The sequence below is a fragment of the Lepisosteus oculatus genome, chromosome 4, assembly GCF_040954835.1.
Source record: "Lepisosteus oculatus isolate fLepOcu1 chromosome 4, fLepOcu1.hap2, whole genome shotgun sequence".
Taxonomy (NCBI): Eukaryota; Metazoa; Chordata; class Actinopteri; order Semionotiformes; family Lepisosteidae; genus Lepisosteus; species Lepisosteus oculatus.
This window is the reverse complement of record NC_090699.1, coordinates 26739330-26767306: the sequence shown is the minus strand read 5'-3', so window position 1 is coordinate 26767306 and position 27977 is coordinate 26739330. Positions and strand designations below refer to the sequence as shown.

At 37.8% G+C, this 27977-nt stretch overlaps 1 protein-coding gene across 3 annotated transcripts in view; it reads right to left on the bottom strand.

Moving 5' to 3' along the window:
• LOC102693085 (disintegrin and metalloproteinase domain-containing protein 12) overlaps positions 1–27977 on the bottom strand; it is a 91576-nt gene that overhangs the window by 11087 nt on the left and 52512 nt on the right. For 2 of the 3 annotated variants that reach the window (XM_015347043.2, XM_015347044.2), the window contains exons 5-16: positions 27779–27855; positions 24281–24467; positions 19983–20048; positions 18455–18526; positions 17865–18034; positions 17458–17542; positions 12485–12633; positions 4856–5033; positions 2932–3021; positions 2385–2580; positions 1962–2070; positions 1404–1602 (exon numbers count right to left, since the gene is read on the bottom strand). In XM_015347043.2, coding sequence (XP_015202529.1) covers positions 1404–1602; positions 1962–2070; positions 2385–2580; positions 2932–3021; positions 4856–5033; positions 12485–12633; positions 17458–17542; positions 17865–18034; positions 18455–18526; positions 19983–20048; positions 24281–24467; positions 27779–27855 — 1578 coding nt within the window. The remainder of the gene's footprint in view (positions 1–1403; positions 1603–1961; positions 2071–2384; positions 2581–2931; positions 3022–4855; positions 5034–12484; positions 12634–17457; positions 17543–17864; positions 18035–18454; positions 18527–19982; positions 20049–24280; positions 24468–27778; positions 27856–27977) is intronic. The other variant, XM_069188998.1, reaches the window with a different exon arrangement.

Sequence of the window (27977 nt, the reverse complement as noted above, 5' to 3'; positions counted from 1 at the left end):
TAATCGTGAAGATGAGGTGGAGGGGAGTAGAGACAATGAAACGTGTGTTATATTTCTGTGTAAGTAGGTAAAAATGGGCAAGTTAAGAGTCCTCCCAAACTTTTGTTTTAATTTCCTTTAACAGTTTTTGTTTCTTTTACATTATTGGAACAGCACAGTCATCTCTGTGAAATGTAAACTTTCAGGTACTTCGCCACTGTTGAATTCTGTCCAAATCCTACAGTGTTTGCTAATTCTTCTGTTTTGATACAATCTGCACATTTGACTAGTTTACTACCTAGACCAGAGTCTAGCCTTTTGATATAAATCAGGAAGAGGAGTGATCCTGGTACAGTTCCTGGTGCTAAGAAACACAGGGATTTTTTCAATATATTCAACAGAGCAGTGGAAAGCCTAGTCACAGTATTCTGTGCTTCTGAGATTATTTTTAAAATAAAGGTAAAACCTTATTGCTACGCATTTACCTTAATTCTATTCAAAATACATTTTCTGTGCTCTATTCTGTTCTCTATTCTGCTATTGTACAGTATATATGTCACTAGGTCATTACTGAAAAACAATGTTCTTGGTCTGGATGCATAGAAAAATTCCACAACCATACAGGTCCTCTGTTGAAAACCAAAAGTGATTCTTTTTACTGGAACCAGATGGTAATCTCCACAAAACGTCTTAAAAAGAGTTTCGGAAAACAGCAGGCACAATAAACTCTGTCCAAACTTACCAATTGTCTGAGTTCCCAGAAAAAAATACATGAAATACATGCTGGAGTAACATACCATTCACCTAAGACCTCTACAAGAGAACTTCTTAACTGGCCTGGGAGTCTGCCTTTTATTTTAGTAACATCTACCCTCTTCTTACTACCCAGGGGCCTCTTAAAGGCACCCTGCTCCTTTACATACCACCTCCCTCCAAACCACTAGAGGGCACTGTGTCAGCAGGCTGGTGGCCAGGCAGGTATTGATTCCCTGGGTAATGTTTGGCTCAGATCATGAGCGTAGCATTGGTCTACAGTTTTGGTGGATGGATGGAGCCTCCGTCATATTGTATTTGGTTTTTAAATATCTTGTAGTTTTAATTGTGCAGTGGTGTGGGATGTGTGTCATGGAAGGCACTTTACAAAATTAAATTATTGATTTATTCCTGTCCAGTAGTCACTAAAAGCTTATTGAATTCACAAACAATCCATAAAAGCCACAAATGAAAACAAATCAAAACGTACAACTGATTGACATATTCTAAATAGGAGTAGCTGATGACTTTAGGCTAATGTACAAATGGAAACCAAAGAACCACCATCAGCGTATTCCAGCGCAGCGATCGCTCAGTTGACTGAAGCAATCATCCTGATCATGGTTGCAAATGTCATATGCGAGGTGGATCACAAGTGACAAGCCACTCACCATTCCATCTCCACACTTGGTGCCAGTCAGTACCAGGCCTGGGTCAGGCATGTCGTCTCCAAGATAAACATGGGTTCCCCGGCAGAGAATTCGTCCGCCCTCCTGGAGCGGGATGTTTGTTTCTATGGAAACAGCATTTGTACCAATCACAGGCCGGTTGGCCCCTCCTTGACACTGAATCTTCCCACATTTAGCATCTCTACAAAAAACACAGCAAGACACACTGAAAGATCAGAGTGTTATTCTTCAGTATGAGTGACTTCACTTTAGATTATAAGGGCTTGAAATCTTTTTTTCTTCATAAGCTTAATGCATTGTAAGTGTTTACCTGTATATCTTGTGTGTTCATTGCATTACTCATTTCATCACAGTAAATTTAAAGCTATTTTTATCAAGACCGGGAAATCTTTTATATGCACATTTAAAAAAAAAAAGTATTTCTACCTCAGACATTTTAAAGTAACTTCTGCCTGCATGTCTGGAAAATTCATTTCTCCTGTAAGTGGTAGGGAGATAGCACATGGGAATCTACAGGTTGTTGAATATACTGGCTCTTACCGAATTTCACATTTTGCAAATGAACCCTTTGAGTCCTTTCCACAGTTTCCATAGGGGTCCCCCGCAGAATTGACCCTCTCAAAACAGATCCCTGGTGCTGGCTTGGCTCCTGGAGGGCAGAGTAACTGTGTGACACACAGTCCCTGTCTCTGAGAACTGCTTTCTGACACTGAAAATGAGCCCAGCCTTGCTCTGCCCCTTTCAGCGCCTCTTGTGTTTGTCTGCAAACTCTAAAGTTGATCTAGACATTACCAAAAGACATAAGAATATGGCACTATAACCACTATGATTACTACTGTAGGATATTCTGCACATTTTTGAAACACTTATTCAGTGGATTCAGCCACAAGGTAAGAGCTCCTGAAATCAATCTGGAAACCCGGAGGACGGATACCGTCATTCAGTGAGGGTGGCTCCACTCACCCTGGCCCCAGAGAGTGATGCACTGCTGTTCGTGGGTCTGGCAGATGCCATTGTAGCAGAAGCCGTCCACATTGTGGCAGGCGTGGCCATCGTGCAGATACACGTTGGCTGGGCAGTGAGGGCTGGCCCCCGTGCAGAACTCGGGCAGATCGCAAGCGTTACTAGAATCCCTGCAAGGGGTGCCAGCAGGTTTCAGCTGCACAGACACAGATAAGGATGAGGCTGGGGGAAGCAACAGTGACTTGTACACAGTGCAGACAATGAGAGGCAGATCAGGTTCAACAGAATTAGATCGCAGCTTTCATGTTGACCTCCAAACTTAAAAAAAATATAGGTGCTGAAAATGTTTATTCAGGTGCAACTGTATCAATTGATCATTTGTCATATTTAGATGTCATTAGAAAGATTATTTCATTAAGAGTATGCAGATCCTGTGAGAATAAACCCAGGATTTACATATTACATACAAGACAATCATGTTGTTCAAACTTATTAGCTGATATGGCCTTTGTTCTTCCATTTTCCAATCACTAACAAAATTCTGTACCTTGCAGTCCTCACAACACTGTCCATGTGCACACACGGCGTCGCCCTTCAGAGTGCAAGTCGTGGCATTACAACAGGGATTCATACATTCCTGCAAAAACAATGCTGAATAAAACAGTCCTGCAGATAACTAACAAAATGCATCAGATTCTATTGGAGGGAACTTACTGCTGTTGCTACTATATTGGTCAAGCTCATAAATGTCAGTGTTTTTACTAGGAAATATCCTGCCAGCCTCTTACTGCACTTTGCACACCTGAACATGTGAGCTGTGAGGCTATAAATTACATCTCTGCTCAACTGACTCTAGATTACCGGATTTCAAGATGTAATTTCTCAGCTAATGTGTAGTATTTCTCAGGAACTATGTTCTAAAAGTACACCTGGCACTGGGAGATGGAAAAAGAAAAGGAAAGAGCTGTGAAGTGAACCGTCCAGATAGTAGTTAACATGTTAATAAAGCTCTTAAACCATAAATCCATTTTGAATTTCAAGTCAGGGAAATGACTGGAGTAATAGCTGAAGAGAGGAGCTTGTCAAAACATAGTTCAAGCTGAAAAAGATTAAACATCTTTCCCATGTCACGTGGAATTCTAGAGTCATTGCTAAAGAGAATACTGTAATTAACGAGTGCCTGACAGCAGCTCTCTAGTTCTGGGATGGGATGAGGCAAAGACCAGTCTGAGGCAGAGCTTCTGGTCCCTGTGGTTTTGTGTTTATTGGGTTGGCTCTTATCATCTGGGATGAAGGAGTTGAGTTTTTATCCCACTCAAGCAGAGAGCCTGCTCATTCCCACTGCCATCACCACCGAGATCACTAGGGCTCTTCTGCACCTGCCAGCTGAATATAACTCATTCCAGGCAGACGTGGATATATGGATGTTACCAGTCTGAACAGTGATCTACGGGCACTTCAGGAGCTTTCTGATTGATGATATTGACTCTTTTGAGACAGCATGCTTTCATTAAGGTTTGGCTTCAAGTATCACATGAAGCACAGCACACAATTTCCAACTGCTGTATCCCTGTTTACCAAAACAATCTAGATCTTGGAGGGCATCTTTTTGTGCCATGTGTCATTTTTTTCCAGCTCACAAAAACAAAGAAATCTCAGAAGAATATTTGGCTGTGTTGCATGACACAGATTTGGTTATTTTTTGTTATCATCTATGCGAGTCAAAGTCGAATTTACTTTCATGAGGCCTACAGGTGTACAGTGAATGCTGCTTTGATTGATAAATTTAAATGGATAAAAAGTCCTATTCCAGACTAGTTTGGGATCATTCGTGGATGTCCTTTAAAGTGGTTCTGGGCTCTTAACTGGGTTCCATATAACTAACATTTGCAGTGCACAAGGGAGCACCTCTCAGGCAGAAAACATTTTTAAAACAGTTCTGTCTGGGTGAACTGTGCTCTTTAAAATAATACTGTTAATATGCGTATACCACTAGTCATCATCTGCTGCTGTAAATCTATAGATATGAGTTGCAACAGTAATGCCTTAGATCTACTAATAGGAAAAGGATATAGGTGGAGCAGTGGAAAGAGATACAACCAAATTATTTTAAACAGATGTATATACAGCATAAAGGCATTCTTTATATACCACACTTTAAGTTACCAGGAGTATTTTATTTCATTTCCAGTTCTTTTTTGTTTCTATTACAAAGTGCTATGTACACTAAAGCTTTCCTAAAAAATGTAGCCAGATACCAAAATAAGACTGGCAGCCTGAGTATGAAATACTGTCTCGATACCTGTGCCCCAGATGTGGAAGTATTTTTGTTTCTGAAAGTTCTCAGCTGGTTTCTCCTATTTTTTTGTTATTTTATTCCCTATTTTTCTTTCATTTTTGATCCCAAAGAAAAGGCTCTGAAGCATCGAATGTTCATTCTCAGTCTTGCAGGACTGCTCAATGCCACTTACATCCAACTCTCCACAGTCACACTCCTCTCCTTCCTCCACATATCCGTTTCCACACTTCTGTCCTCCATACAGCACTTTTGTCTCGGGCATGTTGAACAGACACATCCCCACTCCCTTCTCCAGGCTGGCCGCAAGGTCCTTCTTACTGCAGCTGCTGAACACTGTAGGGAAAGGGTACCTGCGAAGAGGAACCGACGGGCTCTTGAACTGGGGTAGAGGGTAAGATATCTCAAGTGCTAACACTCTAGGACCCGGTCCTCTGCAACTGAAATCCCTGTCGATAATGTGCTTGCCATATTCCTTCTGGAAAAAAATCATATGCCGGAAAGTCGATAGAGCTTTATGTAAAACGAAGACAGCCCAGAACTTGTTGAAGTTTAGTTGTGGACTGATACAGTATACAGGACAGTTCAAAGGGCCCAGCCCTCTGGTTTTGGGCAGAAATACATTTCAATACTTTCGTAAAAGTATAATACAATAGTACTTTTATAGGGCTTCTCATGCCACAGTATCCTAAAGCACATAGTATATACAGTAGGAGAGGACCCACATCATTCACCACTAAAGGGCAGTTCCTACCTGGGTGATGAGTGGGAAGCATTATGTGCCAGTCAGCAGACTCATTACACACATTAAGGCAGAGCAGTGAGAAATTGCTACACTAATTGAACTAAACAAAACCTTTAGATAGGCCAGAATGTGAAGGGCCAAATGGAATTTAGTCAAGGCACTGCAGTTAACACCCTGCTCTTAGTAAAAGTGCCAAGGGATTCTTTAATGACCAAACATTTAGTACCATGCAGTGACCCCAGTCACCACACTGGGGCATTCTTCATTTTTACTATAAACACAGTTTATGCAATAAACTATTGATAGACACAGAGACTGAGTTCTCTGAGAGTTGAATGATTATTCCTGATAACTGTTTCAAAATGAGAAACAGAGATACTTTAGAGACTCAGTTTGGTTTTGCTGTGTCTGGGAGAGACACAGTCTGAGAAGCTTCTGCCAAGTGTTCATTTTTATGTAGGACTTCTTGTTTCTTGAGGGCAGTCACACATGAGGCAAGCTCCCAGAACTTGCTTCTGCCACATTTGCCTTGAGCCAGAGCACAATGTGCAGAAGAAAAATGATTCCACAGCGCACAGTTGTCTCTGCTGGAAATCTGTTTTTTTGTCCTCATCATTAAAAAGCCCAAGCTGCCATTTTTACACATTGGAGAGAATTCTGTGAAGATTACAAGGCACCATCCAACAGCAGACCATCTGCAGAATGACTTGCAAGGCATAGTGTCAGACCTTTGTCACTTTCTCTTCTCGCTGAGTTTTAGAGATGTTGAAGAAATGTCAAGTGTGTAATGCACCCTGAAAATGTGTGTAATATTCATGGAGGTTTTAGAACACTCCTCCACCCCCTGCAAAAAATAAGAATGTCACCTTCTGCTGCAGAAGGATTTAATCTCCTTATATTTTCTTACAAATAAAAGAGAGCTGGGTGTGAGTGTGTAAGTGAAAATGAAAGGTAATTGTGCATGCTATTTCACTTAACAGCCATTGCTTGTGATTATCTTTGTTGAGGATTGTTTCTAATTAAACAGTCTGTGCAGACTAATGTTGTCTATTCCACATTTGGGTAACTTAACCTCACATTTTTGGAGGAACAAGTACCGATTTCTAAATTTAAGTACTATATTCGTTTTTTTACTATATTCGCACTTTTTTTAACAGATTTGGACTATTTGTGTGCACATGTAGCTTTTTAAAAAATTCGGAATTACACAAATTCCAAGCATACCTATTGCTGCATCACCTGCAATCAATTTTAAAACCAGTCCTACTTGACATTTAGTTTTTCTTTAATATTTTTAATTTTTTTAAATGTGTGCTATGTTTAAGAAAAGCATATTCTGCTAAGCATGTCAGAGAATTAACCATGTACATTGAAACATTAATGGTTTGTGTAACATTGTTGGATTACATTTTTCATGCCACATTTTCAGTACTGCTTTGTAAGACTACATTTTACTTGTCAGAGCACCGTGAGATGTCATGCAATGATAATCTGTTACAGGCTGTTGTTATGGTTTAAGAGAACCATTACTTCATAAGCAACCAGTGTCACCAAATCCCTCGTTCCCTACTGCAGCATGATTTCTTTCCTTATAATATGTGCATTTATGTGCCCGGTGCTATGTTTGCCAGACAAATATGTAATATATTAAAAACACTTGTATACTTTACAATTACATCATACTACATGTACAGCTAACATGAAGCAGGGCAGGCAGAATTTAACATTACAGTGATTTTAGCAGAGAAAGAAAATGTTTTTGATAGAAAAGGAACGATTACCCATGACAGCTGTGTACCCTAGAGGCATTAGCAAGGTTCAATTAATAACCTTGCACAGCAGAGTAGCCTTCCCTTGCCAGCCCTGTGCAAGTCATGAGAGGAACTACACTCAGACAGCTGCTTTTCCTGCAGGAAACGTGGCTGCCAGCTGACAGTGGCATAATCATTTTAAAATTGCCTGACCTGTGGGGATTGGTCTTGTTCAGAATCCCCCTTTTCTGCAGCCATATCGCTACACATTTGCTGTAACACAGGAGCTCAGGATTCCATAACAGGCTGAAACAAACAATGTGCTCCTTCGCACATGCTGGTCCCTGACATCCACTGTCAAACAATAAGGGAACAATGGGAAAGCAGCATGCATACACAGGAGGTTCTGGCCTGTTCATCTTGTGATTTGGCCTCCAGTTATCAGCAAGCTGCAGATAAGGGCATTGGCTCTAATACAATTGTGTATAAAGTTTTATCTGCAAAACACTCCATCCTCCACAGCCGATAGCAGATGAAAATAAAAGAAAAACTAGAGATCCAACTTTCCCCGTCTCACATTAGTAGTATTTTATATGTTTATGTTTATGGCCTCATTTTATATGTTTTATTCTAACATTGTGCAGATTCACCATTTGCCAAAAACAGAAATGGCTCATTAAGGGCCTCCACATTTGGAACCTCACTCTCTTAGTTCATGGAGCTTTCTGTAGATCAGGGATGAGTGATTATATTCTTCAAGAGCTGAGAGTTCTCTGATGTTGATTCCACCTCTGATTATTTAATAATACTAAATTAAGTAAATACTTGAATAAGAGGTCAAATCACGTGTAAAACCTGCACAACTACAGCCCTTAAGGGCTGCCTATTGATGTTACTGTGGGTTTCCCTGTGATGCTACAGTACTTGTCTCTGCTAGCAATGACTGAGCTATTGAATGCTAAAGTGGGGCTAGGCACAATCTTAGAAATATGATTATAGGCCATTAAGGGTTATCTTTCCAAAAATGTAATCTTCCTTTTCACCCATGTCATAAAGGTGATGCAGATTTATATCGTCTTTGAAAATAAACAAGTAAACCACTTCAAAAGTTTAACTTGTACAGTTTAGAACTTCAAAATCCCAGATTAGCACTTAAATTGGCTTTGCCATCATTCATTTTCACTGGCAGGAGATCTGCTTGGAACGTAAATCCCAAGTACAGAGTGACTATTATTGCAGCTGAGTTAAGAGCCTAGAATTAAGTTACAGGAGATGAGATTGATAACTATACTTTTCAAGGGATAATATTGGTTTAAACACGGCCACACTGACTCTGTGCATTCCAGGAACTTTAATTTAATTATGATTGAAAAGTGATGTCGAAAGATTCTTGGAAACAACTAGAACTCCAATGTTTTAAATCATACCTTGGATATGCTGATGTTCGACCTGACTAGTTTATGTCAGCTTTATATCAAACTGACATTGTTGGCTCATTTATGAATATGTTATATACAATTCAAAAGACATTAAAGCTTATACGTTTTAAATAACTCTGGATAAAAGTGTAAACCAAAAATTGTTCATTTTTAATATTACTACAAAGCTTCATCCTGTGAATGGAGACATGTTTGTCTGGGGGTTCCAGTTTTTTTTTTAATACAACCTTTTTGAATAATCATTCTGTAATTGGTTTAGTGTAAATATTTTGTTTTTTAAATCCTTTCCTCTCCTGTTGCCAGTGTTGATATATGGTCTCCAAGAAAGACATCCAAACCTTTATAGCTACTGTACAATTAAAAAAAATCTCTCAAATTCTCTGATTGCTTTGGGTGCTGTACAGAACATGATTTAGAGGTATTTAGTTGCCATGACTCTATCCAATAAAATTAAATGCAGTAGAGATTGTCATAGCAAAGTCACAGGGATCGCCTATTGATTTCCTTGTATTATTACAGATGCAGGAATGATTTTGTACATGTTTAATGCTGTGTAATGATAAGACATGGCATAAGAATTTGAAGGATTTTCAATGTTTTATGGCCTCAAGGCTCTTGTGTAACTCTGTACCAATGAGGTAAAAATAAGTACTGTATATTTATTTTAACTCACCATTGTCTGTCTATATACCCTGCCCTATGCCTTTTACTTACCGAGACATACTCTGGCTCCCTGCAACCCTGAACTGGAAAAGCTGGATGTCTTCCTATATATTTACTAAAAAACAGTCACAAAATAATCTGAACTTGGTAATGACTTCCATGCTAAAGCCTCCAATTTTGAAAATTTCCAAAGAGCTGACATTGCCATGGAATGGGAATCACATTTCCACCCCTGTATCATGTCACAAATAACACCACCAGAAAACCAGCTCTGAAAAGAGAACACGGCACTGACTGAAGCTGGTATATAAAATCATTTTTACATTTGGGCCGATATCGAGGGTGAGATTGTTCCTCACAAAAGGCCTTTACCAGCTTGTTCTCATTTGGTTAAATGCAGACAAACATCTGTAGAGCAATCTTAAAAAGAAACTAAAGCAAGCAAGAAATACTTCTTTTGCAGATGTGTAACTGGCATTTTGGCATATATGCAGTAAACCAGTTTGTCCTCTTTTCTTCTTACTTAATAAAGAAGGAGTGGTTCTCATTAACTGGCCTTTCATCTTGACATCTTGGAATGGCTGCAAAAGCAATTCTTTTCTGTGGTGCTTGCAGAATCAAACACTGCTAATGAACATTTCACATTTATACCAGCTTGTACAGCACGGCTTAAATGATAGTCAATGATCATTTTCAAAACCTGATTTGTAATTGAGATAGTTAAAAAGACATTTTTAATGTGAATTGATCTCCCTAATAGGCTAACAGGATAGTATGGTATTCACATCACATATATAATGTCTTCGCTGATATATATTTACACATTAAATTGTGTAAAAAAGGTATATTCATGGTTTCAGTGGTTCTACATCACTCAGGATGCTCTTGTTGTAACGGATTTCATAGATACAACCCTTTAGCTTTAATGGACCTGGTGCTTGTATAATAACTACGATGCCATACAAATAATGTTATGAGATGCTGTAAAGACCACTGATAGCAGGGCAGTCCTTTCAATGGTGGTCTGGTAGAGACACTAAATTGAGATGGTATTTGGCTATTAGCTTACACTTTTATTCCAAAATGAAATCTTACTAAACTAAGCAAGTATGGATAAAAGCTTCACTCCCAATCTCATTTTGATTACTTTCATATCAGTTTTATTAGTTGTAGTTTTCAAACCACAAATACAGTTTGTTGTTTGCTCTGACTGTCCTTTTGCGGTAAGGAATAAAATGCTTGTAGCTCAACAGGTTCATCACATTGAGGGCGTTCTTAACCCTTTTTTAGCGGATGCTCCATTTTTGGGTGGTTCCTATAAATGTGTCATGTCTGGAATATGAAGATATTGAGAATCTGATTGGCGATAAGATGTGAAAAAAACATTAAACAAATGTTCTCTTCACAATTTTCAAATGCTTACCGAGTCTGCAGCCTCTGAGGGGACAGCGTTAATGTGTTCCACTGAGCTGGTTCTTTGGCCTTTTAAGTGTAATGAACTGCGGAAGTCAAACTGATTCTCAGGGGACCAATAATATGACAGCAAATGCTACATTGTCTCATTCCTGACCTCAAATTAACCCAGCACTGTCCCCTCCTAGGAAACAAAGTGAGTCCTATACTTATATGCTTTCTTACACATACTGTGGGGAATATGAGCCTAATTACATCATGTAAAATTGAGCTTCTTACTTTAAAATATGAAAATATACATATACTGATAATAATTACTTACTGTACCACTGTCTCTCAGTCATTCGGTTTACAAGTAGTAACATTATTACAATCTATATATTGTTATTTCATGTACAAAAAATACATTAAGCCTACATAAGTCAATTTTCCATATTTATCATATTATCATATCATACCCTGTTGTTTTCTAAAATACACTGTTCTAAAGTCATAAACGTTTTTAACTATAATATGGTTTCAAGGATGTTGCTAGCACATCCCAAATAGTGTACTCTATTCTTACACAGAAATTAATTAAAACACCTATGACTGGAACAAGTAATTATTTTAGATAAATGTTTTACAGCTGAAATGACATTTGTTTTTCTGTGTTGTTCTGAATAATAAAACCCACTCTTAAATTAGAAAGGTGTTGAAGAGCAGTCTGTTTTTCACTCCCGCTGTGAAGAGTATTCTCATAATAAATACTGTATGAAAATATCATAATTCCTGTCACAAAGTGTGCATAGCTCAAATCCCTGCTCTGTGTCAGTTCTATTTCTAGTGTGAAGACAGCTTATTTTCTCTCCCTGTTCTTCTCCATAGCTTTATTTTGAACATGTTCTTATTAAGGATGCCCTCAAAGCCTTTTTCAATTTTCTTACAGCTCGTTGCTGTGCTGTTTTATGAGCGCATAATTGAGCATAGTATTACTTTGTTTTTGATGGGTACAGTCCAGTGAAAATACAAAAGGTCCAGTATAAACACAATAGTCTATAGCTTATGAGGCTGTGAATTGGCTTCAGTTAACATCAGACTGGTCTGTGCAAGGCATCCAATTTTCTCCATTGAATTTTAAGCAGGGGGCAGCATTTTCTAACTTAGCAGCCTTGAGAGTAGCATGGTTTCAAGTAAGGAGTCCAATAGCAATGTCTGAATGCTGGGGTATCTATCTAGAGTATATTTTCTTTCTAAAATGGCAGGGGAAACCTGCCAAAAGGATTTCTAATAAGATAATGAAAAGGCTATGGTCAAGAAAAGGCCATCAGTCTTATAATTAGATTACATCACGTGCCAGCAGCCTAAGTTAAAAATCACATTATATTTTGGGCTTGTAAATATTAACTGCTGTGCATTTACTGAATGACATGGTTTCATCTTTCCAAACCTCTGCATGAACCACATTAAAAATCATCTAACGGTGATCACATAGTTTTTATGCATTTCAGAGCTCCCGCAGAGATCTGTGATTAACTAAGCATTTCCCTAAAGCTGTCCTTTTTTTCAACTAAACAGAACGCCGTCATGCATGGATTTCAAAATCTACCCTCTTCTGCACTGCATATAAAACATTCAAGTCTTGCATGTTAAACTAAACAAGGGTGCATGCTGAAACAAAGGTTGAAATAAACAGTGTATTACACACGGAGCAGAGCGAGACAATTGTCATTAGACTCTGCTCGGATCAGCTCTATCCCAGTCTCTATGGACACACTTGTTCCTCCACGGCTCATGCTCTTGGCTGCACTCACCCAGTGGAGGGGGTCATGATGCAGCCCCCCTTGTCCGCTGTGACCCGGCACCCGCAGCCCCTCTCTGGGGTGTCATGATTCATTCCGAAGTTGTGCCCCAGCTCGTGTGCCAAGGTCACTGCTGCGCCCAGGGGGCTGTCTGCATGGTCCTGTGTGGGAAATGCATCATTTTCAGACAACGTGCAAGACTAGTGAGTGTTTCAAAAGCAAAAGGGAAGGTGTCTGCAGCTTAGTGCTTCTGTTCCTTCTCAGTGATGAAACCCACATAGATCTCCTGTGGTAGTAATCTGGACGTCACATTGTTCCTTTAATTTTTACATATTTTTATGACTAGAATACATAGAATTTATGACTATACTCTGATCTTTCTCTATTATTAATACAGGATTTTCATTACAATCTAAAAATTACTCCTTGGTACTCTTTAAAGATTTTTAATTGGGTTTCACACCAATCAGTGGTAGAACCAATCACGTTAAATGCCAAACAAGCAAAGGAATAGTCAATGTAAATAGTTTTATTTTTTAAAATTATTGAAAAAAAACAGAAGTAAATTGTATTGTGTTACTTTTAATGGGGGTATACACTCCCATACATTTTATAAATGATCCTGTTAGATCTTTACTGTGTTGTGGCAGTTCAGTCTGGAAAATCAAGTTGTAAATCTGAATATCAGGAGCAGTCACCCCGACATCAAATAGTTTTATTACTCATTTAGCAAATACAGCCTAGTAATAAACGTAGGTGAATTATGAAGCTTTATGCTTGACTAAGCAGACACATAGTATCTAACCTTCCTATGGAGAGAGTTACATAGCAACTGAGGGGTACACCAGCTGTTTCCTGTAAGATGCGGAGACTGTGCATGAATCCATCATAAATTACTGTATGTAACACCCTTCCAACAGGGCAGGACCTCCTGGTGTTCCAAGAAACACAAAAAGGAGTGTTAATCCATGGATAAAATCTCAGATATAGCACATACATTATTCAGCGTGCTGTCACAGATAGGGTCCAGTTTAGACACAGCTACTTGGAATTGATTGGATTCTTGCTTGATTTAAGAATGCAGGGAGTTCAGATGGAAAGCCTCATGCAGAAAATCAGCATTATGAAAATCAGCAAATTAAATTTGGGCTGTTTCTTAAAGTCATGTCAGTGCTTGACCTCTACTTCATGACTTCAGAAATTAACCGGGGATATCGAAACAGCACATCAGATGACTGAGGTAGAAAATCTGTTGTGAGATCACAAGTTAATTTAAAAAATTTGAAGAAACAGCAAAATTCAAACTATGTTTTCCAGAACCTTCCTGGAATATTGAATAGTGTACGAGAAGTGTTTAATTTTCCCTCTCAGCGCTATAACTTGATATGTCAGCCTTTAATCAAGAGGCAAACGTTTTGCCATCTGTGACAAATGAACTGGATAAACATCTGGAAAAAAGCTGTAAACCGGCCGCCTAGCAAAAAGAAAAAACACATATATTAATTGTGAAGATATGTCTCTTGATTATGAGGACACATTCAGTCCAGCAATTACACCACATACTGAAGACAAACCTAGTGGTTTACTGATCACAAGAAAGTTTACAGATGAGTGGAGAATATTTGGCCCACCTCTCCTCTGCTCACTAGTAACTTAACAATCTGAGAGACTCATTTAGCCATTACTTGAAACAAGCCAAAGCATCAGCTTTGTCTACAAGGATGGGTAGTTGTTCTAGACTCCCACAACCCTTTTTGTGCAAAAGAGTACCTGTTTTTTAAGTTTTGGTCTTTGGCTAGTGTTTAACTATTGATTCTGAAGAAGTCCATTGGTTGAATTTGTCAGTGCCTGGATCAACTGCCATTGTAGTCTTCACGTATCAAAGCTAAAAATGTTCAATTCTTTTAGCACACTAATGTATCTGTCTACTCTAAGCAGGGCCAAGTCCAAAGAAAGAGCGAATGAAACCCCTTGATTTAAATTTTATACTTTGAATTACATATCTGTGACTGGAGACTCCGTTTCCAGATCAACTGGCACTCATGAGGTATTGACATGTACACATACACACACATACACAAACATTTCACTATCTAAACAAAGGCGGTAAGTCTGGTTTCCAATGTAAACAAACTAGTCTGGAATTCCGGGGATAGCTTTGCTTGCTCTGTGGGTGCATACACAGAGTAAAGTAAGGATGTTCCCGTATTATCACTCTGCAACTCACAACTGGCAACCCACTGAAGCTAAGCAGGTGTGAGCGTGGTCAGTACTTGGATGGGAGACCTCCTGGGAAAAACTAAGGTTGCTGCTGGAAGAGGTGTTATTGGGGCCAGCAAGGGGCACTCACCCTGCAGTACGAGGTCCTGACTCTCTGCGGTCATTAAAAATCCCAGGGCGTTTCTTGAATAGAGTAGGGGTGTAACCCCGGCGTCCTTGCCAGATTTCCCATTGGCCCTTACCAGTCATGGCCTCCTAATAATCCTCATCTATGAATTGGCTTCATTACTCTGCTGTCGTCCCCACTGATAGCCAATGTGTGGTGAGTGTTCTGGCGCACTATGGCTGCCGTCGCATCATCCAGGTGGATGCTGCACATTGGTGGTGGTGGAGGGGAGACCCCATTACCTGTAAAGCGCTTTGAGTGGAGTGTCCAGAAAAGCACTATATGCCAAGTGTAAGCAATTATTATTATCAAAATTAAACTTTAACTCAAATCAAACACCTGTTTTCCTTTGTTTTAGAAGTGAAATGAACCAAATTAGTGATCAACTCACCTGTTTCAAATAAATAAGTTGTTTGGATTTCTTACCGGCAAAATGGTTTCTCCCACAACCTGTAGAACCCAAACTTTGCCATGGCAACAGAGACTGGCTTAATAGTGCCTGTTTCAGGGTTGCACATGCGTGGATTAATTTGTAAGGAGATACCATTAAGAGGGGGTAGTATTTTCTTAAACAATATTTATGTACATAAAAGAAGTATGATATTTTATTTTTGGTAATAATATGTTCATTGTTTAGTTATGTACTTAATTAAGAAATGCATATAATCAGAATTATTTTGTCAAATTATTTTTGCTTTATAGTTGAATATTCTAGGGGGAGGAGTTTAACCTAGAAAAGGAGCTCTTCAATATAGGAGGGGGGAGATAGGAGCAGGTTGGTTGTGAGGATAGAACAGGAGCTGCCTACAACAATCAATTTTTTTTTTTTTTTACAGCAAATACAGCAAATGTACTATAGCTTTGTGTTGTTTTTTTCCCCCGGTTAGTACATGTTTTTCACTTTATTTTTTGGGTGTGGACTTTGGGATCACAGTTCCTCTTAATAAACACAATTGCACGTCTTTGCAAGTGTGGCTGTGCCATCGCTATTGTTACATTCTATCTACACCTCTAAACTCTTCAAGGAGGAGACTGTGACAATATCCTAATGTTGTTTGCCTTGGTTTACCATACTGTACAGACAATCCTTTAGCTTAGTTCTAATGATCATTTCTATACATTTACAGGGAATTTATCGATTTTACGATTTATTGGTCTATAATGATTCGGTTCACTTCTTTCACTCCTTTCATGTATGGGTGCTACAACAGAGATTTCCCAGTCAGTGAGTATTATCACTGTCCTGTGTGACTATTGTAGGAGTTACAGTATGTTTACAGTCTGTGAATAGTTTATTTTGTTTCCTAAAGAACTATTGGTAGAATACCACCCAGACCAGATGATGTTTCTTAAATGCTTTTAAAATCTCTAAAGCACAAATATAACATTTTGATTTTGCTCAGCCAGAAGCCTTCTATAACTCTCTTTCCTGGTAAACACCTCAGGGAAATATATTGGTTATTTCTCTTTATTTAAAGGTCTGACTTACAGTATGAAAGTAATGAAGATAAAGGTCTTCATTATTACACTGCATTAATTCTACTCATATTAATATAATTAATTAATATGAATTATATTAACTTTATACTTTGCATTTCCTTTACTGTTGCAATACTGGAAAAACCTGGTTATTGATTTCATCCACTTTTGGAGGATATATTTTTTCAAATATCCTTTTTTCCAGTCTTTGTAATTTATTGGACTCCCATTTCTTTAAGGGGGTCTTATTCTGTTTTAATCATTTTGTGAAGTGCTATTTTATCTTTGATTTTTAGTTATTAAGTTTATTAAACTTTTTTGGCTAATTGTTTCTAGTCTTTGTTTAATGCATTGACTCCTACCGAATTTCAGTAATTTCTGTATTTTGCTTTTTCCAAACATTAACTATTCTTTACTTTTTCTATATATATATACCTTTTTATTCTACCATATCCTATACATACAGTGTGTGCAGTGATGTATTTTCAAACATGTATTTTTACGCAAGTTAGCTCACTGGGTGATGACAATACTGGTTTCCTATAATGTCGTCTCCAAGAAAATGCTAATCGAATAATTCCACCTCAAAATGTTACAATGAAGAGAGTCAAAAACTTGATCAATGCAATGCAGTTAATTTCATCCTGGGATTTTTTTTTTCATATGTAGTGTAGCTACAAAAAGTTTTGTGCTGAGTGGACCAGGTTTTTGAAACAGATTCTGTTTGTCCTATTCTTCTTAGAATGAAAAGTCCTAAGGGCTCCTACCCAATAACATGTAAAGGAGATCTGATCAATATACATGAACCTCATGTGCACCATTGGGGATTGTTCATCCAGCATAAGGATTCTCAATTCCCAGCTCCACAGATTATCAGTAAAAATGTCTACATTGTATCTCAGAATATTATACCATGTGCCTCCTGTCAACAAGCATTTATAAGCCTTTTTAGTTATTTTAGCGATTTCTTGTATGCCTGACAGTACTCCCTTTCCAGTTTTTAATACAAAAGAAATAAGATTCTCATGGAGCTTCAAAGAAGCTTCAAAGAAAGTGATTAGTTAAGTGAATAATTAGAATGAAAAGGATCAGCTGCAGTCCCTGTTAATCATTCACTCACCATGACGATCCCTCCAGACTGCTCTGCAACGCACATGCTCATTATCGGAGCCATGCCAATAGTGGTGCCCTGGAAGTACACTCCGCTGTCAACAGAGAAGTGAACAAAGGTTCAGAAAAGGTCTCTTAATACTGTTATTTTACATTACTACTACAGATACTTTTTTTAATGTGTTACACCTGGGAGCAAACACTACCACTTCAGTTAAAATCTGCAGCATGGGATTTTAGAAGGAGAGGATGCTCTTACTGTGAACTACACAGACCATGGTCACATGTTGACATTTGCCTCGTCTTCCAGGGTGGGATGTTATATTTAATATCTGTACCTGTTTGTGTGATATACAGTACATAGCGTCTGGAAGACTTTGATAATCTGGGATGGTCAGGGCAGTGGTTTTCTCCTACCTCACAAGCTGGGCATTGTCATGAGGCCTCTGGGGCAGCAGTTTGGTCTTCCTCCAGTCCAGGAACTCATGCAGGGTAGTGAAGGGATCCTGTGTGACTGAGCACTTGTCCACATCACTCCACACCTCCAGCCCCACCAGAGCCACACGTATATTCAGCGCTCTGTAGAACTGGAGACCAGAAGAACTTCAGCACTCAGGGAAACCGCTGTAGTGTAAGCTTTGTAGAGCTGTTCAATGAGGTCTGGTCATTTCCCAGAATTCCTTTGCTTAGAAAGGGAATGCAAACTCAGAATGTTTTTCAGTAATATTTCTTATTTGTAAAGAACTATCAACTATCGTAAATTGGACACAAGATTGTTATCCTGCAGCCGCTGCAGGGATCTTCGGGAGGTCCCGGCGAGATGATATGGTAGAGTGGCAGCAAGAAGGGAGCAGAGAGAGAAACGGTGAGGCTAAGGTTAAGGAGCAAAGGCTGCGGGATGCAGAATGAGTAATGTCTGCGGAGAAAAGGCAAGGAGACCAGAGAGAGAGTGGCTGCCTGGAAAAGCATTAATTTACTTCATGATAAATGTATAATGCTTTTCTTACCTTATCAACATAGTTAGCAATCTCAGCCAACCGCTGCTTCACCTTCTCCACATCTTTCCCTTGCTTCTGAAACTAAAAATTGAGGACAATGCACACTGAAGCCTTGAGAGATCTGTAATGATCCGTTTTATATTCAACTGAAAAAAATAAATTACTACAGGAATCCTATAAATCAATTATAAATGAGAACATTTTTATTTATAAAGAGCTAGAAAAGTCTAATCCCACCCGTATGTGAACGTGGAATTAAATCAATCATCCGTAGAGTGACTATTTACAAGTAGAGGTCATATAGTAGCAACATCTAGAGCACCTTCATAAGCTGACCTGCCACATACTGTATATTTAACATGTTTAAAATATTTACAGTAATTTGCTGCCTAAACAAAAAAGTGACAAAGTTTTAGCATCACTGTTGGAATAAATGATAGCCTGGAATACTGTAAATTCAAAAGTTACAATATATCAAATAAGGGAGGCGGGTAGGAGTAAATCTATATTGACAATATTGATCTATATTGACAATTGACAATCTATATTGACAATTGACAATATCCTCTAAAATATGATTTAGAGGATGTGTGTCTCTGGACATTGAAAGTAAAAGAGGAACTGGCAGAACTGCACTGTAGTCCCACATGAAAATCTATCACCCCGCCATAAAATCGGCAGTACCATTTTTTTAGTTAGACATGACAGCTGTAAAGAAGTAACCAATTTTGTTTCTTTCTGGATGTGTGTGGTCGTAAATCATGAACAAAGTTTATATTACACAGCTCTGTACATGTGTTTCTATGTTTCTATCCAATGTAATGAGTTGTTGTGATCAGCTATACTCCATTGAACAAAAGAAAAGTATACAAATTGTTTTCCTGTAAAAAATGTGTGTGTTGATACACACTTTCTAGTTATTCAATCTGCACGTTGGCAGAGAATGAGTAGCTCAGTGCGTAGCTCTCTACTCTGTAATGTTAGTATCACTCCTTTTTGCTACATCAAAAGGAACATTTGCAGAGTGAGAAAATCAGATACCAGACACGGAATTGTTTCCATAAGTTGCTGACCTTTCCATCTTTCTGTCAGTTAAGTTCTGGGAAATAATGTCTCCTTAGAGTCTTACAAGATTTCAGACTAAAAATCCCATTCCTTTTCAAAGTGGTCTATGAAACACATTAAACCTTTGCTCTGATACTTAAAGGCAGTGGACTTATTAGGACTCCGTAGAGGTCCTTTTCTTGCTGGCAGATCTACAGATCACAGGGGATTTATTCACAGCCTCCTCTTAATCACTCATAGTTGTCACAACTAATGTAAAATTACCGTATTTTGAAGAAGGAGAATATTTTCTCAACCATATTGTTGTTCTATGTTTTGAGCAATGCCCAAATACCCTTTTCCTGACTCCTCCATTATTACTCCTCACTTTTGTTTTGGTTCTCTGGAAGTCTGGAAGATATTACTGATACAACCATAGGAGTACAAAGCACAACCACATAGGTAGGTGACCCTCAGAGAAGCTTCTTCCTACCTCTCGATTATCTGCTACAATAATTAGCTCCACATATTTGGTTGTCTTTTGTGTGTCCCTCTTGTGCTGCAGAGAAAAGAAATAGAAACATTATCAGGGACCAGGCAAGCTGACTGATCTGCAAGAGGGGGAACAAGACTGAATAAAAGCAAACAAAACAGTTAACGTTGCCCATGTCTTTTCTCCGAAGAGGAAGAGATAAGAACAGACATCTGCATAGAGGAGCTATGCTACTCCAAACAAAGCTGATGTCAGAGCATTTAAATTAAATATATACAGTACTGTTGCATGTACACCATTTTATAAATCTACTTCCTTTTTAATATCCACTTCAGCAACCACCCTGACCAAAAAAAGTGGACTAAAAGGATGGATAGACTTCCACTTGTGTACTGTCATGTTTTTTGTTATTGTTTTTTTAAAGAAGCAGATCAAGTATATCATACTGTACATTGGAAGGACGCAACATAATCTCAATTCAAGTCCTTCCGCTAATTAAGAAAATGCACTTTAGGATGACAGTTATATCTCTAAAGATGACTGTTCATGAGCAGAGCCACTCAGAACAGTTTTACCAGCAGAGTACCAGCAGGGTGCTTTTCATGAGTGGAGAACTCTCTTGTCTATTTTCAGAAGTCCTCCGTGATTAGCAGGATAGCAATATACTGTATAGTCTATCATTTCAAATCAGGCATTCAATATAAAAGATTTACTGAATTCTTGCAGATTTCTGTTAGCTGCTAAATACTTATATTAACAACATACAGTAACTTCACATATGATATAACTTCCAAGTATTAAAAAAAGTGTTCATAAACACCCGAACATCAATGTTATGATTGATGACTATGAAGAATACTGTGTTGCAAGAATACCTGTTTCAAGAAGGCCTCCGATTTATATGATTTATCTCTTGCATTTTCATTTGTAATAATTTAGTATTCTTCATCTCACTTGTCTGTCTAACTTTAGATACTATTCTTGTTTTTATTGAAATATCAGGTGTCAAAGTGTGTTTATACAGACGTAGCAGTAAAATCTTCAGAGAATGTCATAAATTCTGGTAGAAAATCCCTGTGTTACATCTGATAAAACTAAATCCTGTAAGCTGGCATCACTGAGTTTGCCTCCAGCATCAGTCAAACACAGACACCAGCTACATCAGAGATAGTTTATACAACAAGAACACCACATGGCTTGGGGTTTAGCCAAAAGCCACAGGTTTATCCACATGACATTACTATCTCTGTGTGTCTCTCTGTGCCCTCGACCACTGCAGGCCTGTGCAAAATGTGTACCTAGAAACCTAACATAACCTTCAAACTGAGATCTTGAACTTACCATGAACTTCAAACTCTGCTATATTAGCTGGGTAATAAAGACATTAAATGCAATACTTTCATTCATTGAAAAGGAAACAGTTCTTGGAAACTACAGACTTTTCTAGAATTTCTTATTTGAATTAAAGCAAAAACAAAAACTTTACAAAAAACACCATCATAACACCTTCATAAACACTACAGACAGACTCTCAACTGAACACAGAAGGCAGAACTTTACATCTAAAAATGTTGGAAGACAACATCAATGACTTGAGGACCTTCTATCCGAAAAAGAGACTTTCAGCTCAGCAACATTAGACTAGGTACATTTATGTTAAATTTAATTTTTATATGCATGCTGTTATCTCACATTGCACAGTGATTATGAAGGAGTCATGATGGTGTTTTTTGCCTTATTCAAGTAAAGGATTTAGCAATGTTGAATTTGTTTGCCTCCTTTTATACAAATATACCAAAGCAAAAAAGCAGCAGATGGTATAATGCATGCAAAAGAAATACAGGAAGCTTTAGAGTGCTTCCCCTGTGCTCTTTTTAAGACATGTAAGGCGTAGAAACAATTAAAAAACATTCTGGGTGAGCTACATTTACAATGTACAAAATTACCCAGTACTACAGCAATTGCAATGTGGGGAAAGTCAATTAAATAAGTTACAGTTTTAAGTTGCTTTTTCATGTGACAAATGCTGATCACAACATAAGAATATAATAGTAATAACAATAGATCTTAAAAGGTAAAGTAACACAGTGTATATGAGAATCTTTATGAAAAGAAAATCCCTAAATAGTACTGAAATTGTAGCTTATGAGAAAAAATGCACGAAGCTTAAGAAGTGAATTTAAAATTGAGCCTTGAATTATTGGATTATATTGCAGTATTTTTGTTTTCTAAATTATAATCATAATCATATGATGATACTTGTCTCTGGGTAATTATTACGTCTCAAATGTCATGGTTTGGATATTCCACAAAGCTGTAAATATTATCCTATGGAAATCTTAAGGCATCAACAAAATGATGCCTAAGAAAGAAAAAAGGTTGAGAAACCCAATTTTAAATTCCAGGATAGCTGTTGGAACCAATTTTCACTTTTTTTAAATTTGTAATATGCTCTGCAGAGTAAAAGGAAAAACGTGATCCCAACTGATTGAATCACTTTGTCATCAGATAAAGACAACTAATAAGGTTGCAGGAGAAACACAAACATAAATCTCAGTAAAAAAAGCTTTAGTAATAAATTCCTACCCCACAGTATAACAGATCCTAAAGTGCATCATAAATCTGAGAAATTACTAGCTCCCAAATGTGCTGATGGCATTGTGATCCTGTCAGAAAGTATTAAATAAGAACTGAATAACTGTGGTTTTGTTAATGAAATAGAATTTTATATTTTATGTACTTTGGTTAAAGAAGTATTGAAATATAAAGTGTCAGTTTACACATAACCACCTCCAGCAACACAAAATGTAATGTGGAAAACATTGCATCTGGTATTTAATATAATTAAAACTGTCCTTTTGGGACTGTAGATGAAAATCTAACTAGTGTTAATGTAAATGTAATGGAAAGAGGAGATGACTTAGTTCTTTCTAAATTCTGGAAATGCAGGGAGAATAGATTTCTCATAGACAGATCTCCTGAATGTCCTTAACCCTTGTCTGCAACAGACACAGATGACCTAACAGGCAGGGGCCAATGATGGCTCAACCATAGCAGTGTATCTACAAATCTTTTTTTTTTGTTTCTAAAGCCATGTTTGCATTTTTTATCCAAGCAATTCTGAGCCAAGATAATCAGGCAATCACCCTTCAACATTTCTACCATAACATATTGTAAGACCAATATTACTAACAAGTAACAAGAAGAAAAGCTGACTGTTTCTGTCAATCCGATTACAACAGCATCTTATAAAGTAACTTCTATTTCTGTGCTGACTTTTTGAGACATTAAAAATCATACCAAATCCAGACATCAACATCACTGGTTCCGTACTTTTTGTAGGTCCACCCTTTAAATTCAGTTCATGGTCTCTGTCCCTCAAGCTGTGTGTTTCCAAGGTAGGGAAGCCAGGTCAGTTGAACTTTTTAAAAGGCAGATTAAAAACTGCTCCCTTTGAGCAGGCTTGTGATGGATATTATATGTTTTCTTTATTAGAATTCAAATAAGTTTCTATAAGTGCCTCCCATTTACAGCTGCTATTTTCAAATAATTTCTCTGTCAGATCCCCCTGTTGTGCAGTTGGTTTCTTTTCATGTGGTGAACACACATGCTGGGTGAGACAGCTGAGAGAACCAGGAAAACAGCATGCACACAGGGAGGCTGAGCAGGCAGCATGCACACAGGGGGAGCGGGGCTGTAGTAGGCTGGAGAGACAAACAGAGCATAGAACAGGCAAAGCACAGTCCAGTGACATGGTCCTGGAATGTAGCTGGGTTGCTAGTCAGGCAGCAGGTAGACAAGCAAAAGTACAGGGAAACACAGCCCAGAGAAGTAAACCCCAAAATTAGCAGGGATATACAATACAAAGCACCAAGGCAATCCAAGTGACAAAATTGAGACAAAGCTGGATCGTGTATCCAAAGAAAGCACCAAGATGGAAATTGGGATTTAGGGAATGAGAGAACTCAAGACTTCCACAGAGCTTGACTCTGTACCAGACCCCTCAGCAATGTCAGAGTTATACTTAAATATTCTGCACCACCTGGTATGGACGTGGATGGAAATTGCTCACAGGTGATGCAGATTTCCTGTCGCAATACATTTCAATGATAACCAGCTCTGAGTGACAGGTGACTAGCCAGGTACCATGACAAATGCTACCTTGCTCTGCAGCTTTGAAGCAGGGGCAAGCCTGACATTTACAGGATAAATTAAGTATAACACTCACAAAGAAAATACCTGTAGAAAGCACTCATCTAGGCTGGGTCAGTGATTGTGCATCTGTGCTGTCCTCTTACCCTTGCATTGAACGTTTTGAAGGGCCTGGCTATGTCATCCACTCTGAAGTCTGATATGTTGAAGCCATGACCACATGTGCCAGGAGAAAAGTTGAGGTTTTCTGCTCTGTAAATCAAATGACTTCTGTTTGCTGGATCAAACACCGGCTCCAGGACAAATGTTTTGTTTTCAAGTAAGATGAATCCCCTGTGAAGAAATTGATTTTTCACAATAATACACTTAATACACGTGGGAAATGTGTATAATTGGTTATTCAGCAGCTTTATACTTCAAATTACTCCATGCTTTATAAATCACAAAACAATAATTTTAGTATTACTGATAATCTTGGAAAGTGGGATGTTTTATTTCTCTGTCAGATTTGGCAATCCTAACAAGATATAGATGTACTGTAATACTTGTAACACACAAGTGAATTTTTCCTTTTGTAAAACACAACACTTTAAAACATACTTCTGTTTGTTATCATTCATTGCAGACTCCTCTTTTGTTTAAAGCTTTGGTGGTGTAGTTTTACAGTCTTTCTCTTTCTCAGAATGCTCATTCCAGCCCAGTTTTGCAGGTAAGATACTGTAAAATGGGGATTTAAACCTTGTACATTTGTCTGTAACATCATGTTTTGGAAGTCCCTAGAACCTGCCATTCCAAAAGCAAGTATTGATCTTTGCTTCTGTTTGTATTCATACTGCTAAAATTTGTTAACATATTAGTTTTCATGGATTTATTAAACATTTAATTCAATGTATGTTTCATTCTCTAGGGCTGACTGACCAAATGTTTTAGCAATTTCCATACACAATATTCACATCCACAAAGACTTACATTTAACCGCCCCCCCCCCACTCCCTCAAAAGACAAATTTGCTGCCAACTAAAACTACAGCACAATTTCTTTTGGCTAAGAACTTCTGCAACATACAGTATTTCTTGTCAAAAAAGGTCATTGTACCTCTCTATCACAATACTTTGCAAAAGAGCTTATATAAGACTGAATGACCCACAAGGAAAACAGCTTGAAAATGACTAGTGAAAGCCTTGAGAAGATGAAAACTTTTTTGGCTAACTTACTTCAAAATTCCTGATGTTGTCCGGCAGTGTTTATTAAAAAATTATTGCTGCTATGTGCTGCCAAGGGTTCTTTATCATTACATGTAATTGAATTGTAGCTGAAGGTTACATGACAATTCAGATGTTTCAAGTTTCATAATATATTCACATTTTTGTTAATTAAGCCAACACCATCTATATATCAAAGTTCAGTGCTTTTGTTTAAAGAAGTATACAGGAGGTTTTTAGTTTCCAAATATGCAATAAAATGATGGATTGTGCATACACAAGTCTTGGTGTATATGTGTCTTTGGACAGTAATGGAAGGTAACAAATTACAAGTACGTTGTGACAAAAAACGTTTGTGAACCTTCTATGGTGGTCCACATTCTCTAAGATTTCAGTACTGAGGTACAATTATGTCTTACAATCTTAATAAAACATAAATATATAACATTTACTTGATTATTTAAGTACAAACTGATTCAATAATAACTGTAGTAATTCGGTAACTGTTGGCACCTCCTTGAGTAGCAGTGACTCCAGCTTCTCACATCGGCTTTTAGGACTTGTGGCCCATTCTTCCTTACAGAACTACTTCAAGTCAATGACATTTGAAGACTTTCTGTGAGAACAGCTCGGTTCAGGTCCTGCCATAACATTTCAGTTTGGTTTAGGTCTGGACTTTGACTTAGCCAGTCAAACATGAAAAATATCTTCATCTTCAGCCATTCTTTTGTAGATATAGTGGTACTGTATGTTTAGGATTGTTGCCTTGCTGCATGACCCACTTTTGGCTCAGCTTCAGCTGACAAATGTATAGCCTGACACTCTCCTCCAGAATTTCCTGAAAAAATGCAGAATTCATGGTTCTGTCAATGAGTCCCGAGGCTCTGAAGCAGCCCAAACTATTATACTTCAACGATCACGTTTGATGGTCTGAATGGGGTTATTCTGTTGGAAGGCTGTGTTTGGTTTTCACCTCATAAAACATTTCTCTTTGTAGCCACAAAGTTAAACTTTGAAGTCGTCTGTCAAGAGAACATTCGTCCAGTGGCCTTGTGGATCATCCATGTGCACTTTGGCGGACTTGAGGTGGAAGAATCACAAGACCCTGATTACCTTACCACTTAACTGTGCTAAGTAAAATAGAGATTCACACACATTGATTCTTAAATATTAATTCTTTCTATTTCATATACCATCACATCTCAAATAATATTTCATTTAACCCTCCTGGCTATAATAAAAAACGGGTTTTGATTAAACAAGGGTATCATGGTAGGACATTGTAATTCCTATGATCACAAACTCTTCCTCAGCACTGTAGTGCCAGTTAACACAATCAGATAGAAAAACTTTGGTAATAGTAAACAAAATCCTTTTCAATTGTTTCAAGTCATTGAAACTCATAAATGCTTCACAGCAACTTACAAATTTGTAAGGATTTTTGGAAATGTTATAATTGGGATTACTTTTGAGTAAGCAATCATATAGAGAAACACAATAAGGCTTCTATATATTCTAATTTTACACAGTTTACAGCCTTTAGACTTTCAGACTCCCTGTGCATGTCCTGTACATGTGTCCAATTACTTGACTTCATCCACTCAAAGGTTGTACCTCTGTGATGGATTATTAAAAAGATCTCCCTAACCACCTCCCTACCTCCACTGTCCCAACTCCTTAAAATGTTTGGATCCTTAATTGTTAACATTTTTATAACTGTCTTGAGACTGCCTGCTACCAGTTTAAAAGCTTAATAATGAAATGTAACAGAGGAGAGCAAAGAACAAGCTGTATATATCAAGTGTCTATTCATTAATTTAGGTTTAACAAGGATAAACATAAATGAATATGATGATAACTTATAATAATGTAATGAAAGTAACACAAGCAGATGTATCCCATTACATTACACACACAGCAATTTAACAGATTACATTATAATTTTTTTAAAACTATATGTCTGTAATTCTTGATGGATTACAAATTAAATCTGACCTTTTTAGTCCTGTGTGTTTATACATGGGTAAGAGGAGATTGAGCAAAAAATAACTTTGTAGTTATGCCTAAAATGGCTACAGTGAAATATATCTCACTTATTTATTTTAATGGAAATGAATCAGTTTTAATTTCACACACAAGAAAATAGAATACCAGTGTAGCAAAGATTGACTGTTCCTGATTTATTCCTTAATAAAGGAATCCTTGTGTATTTTTCACCAAATTCACTTCATAGATACTGCAATGGATATATTTAGTACTACAAGATGACATTTGAAAAGCCAATTAAATTCACCAATGAAAAAATCAAGACCCTTAAGAGGCAACATTCCCATTTGAATACAAACATACGGAACCACAAGGTCTTGTGATCAAGAAGATATTACCACCATGCGCAGAACATACAGTAGATAGTAATTTTATCTGATTTTGAGGACAACCTACCTAAGACCAGAACAAGTGCTGAGGCTCACTTCAGAATGGGCATGTCCTTGGACCTCACCGTGATAGTAGCAATTAACCTGGAAGAGTGAAGCATCCTATTAGACTGATTGGTTTTCACCGATTGAAATGTATACTTCAAGGCAGCCTTCCTGAAAAGGTAATTTCCTCATAAAATACATTTTAAAGACGGTAGAAGTAA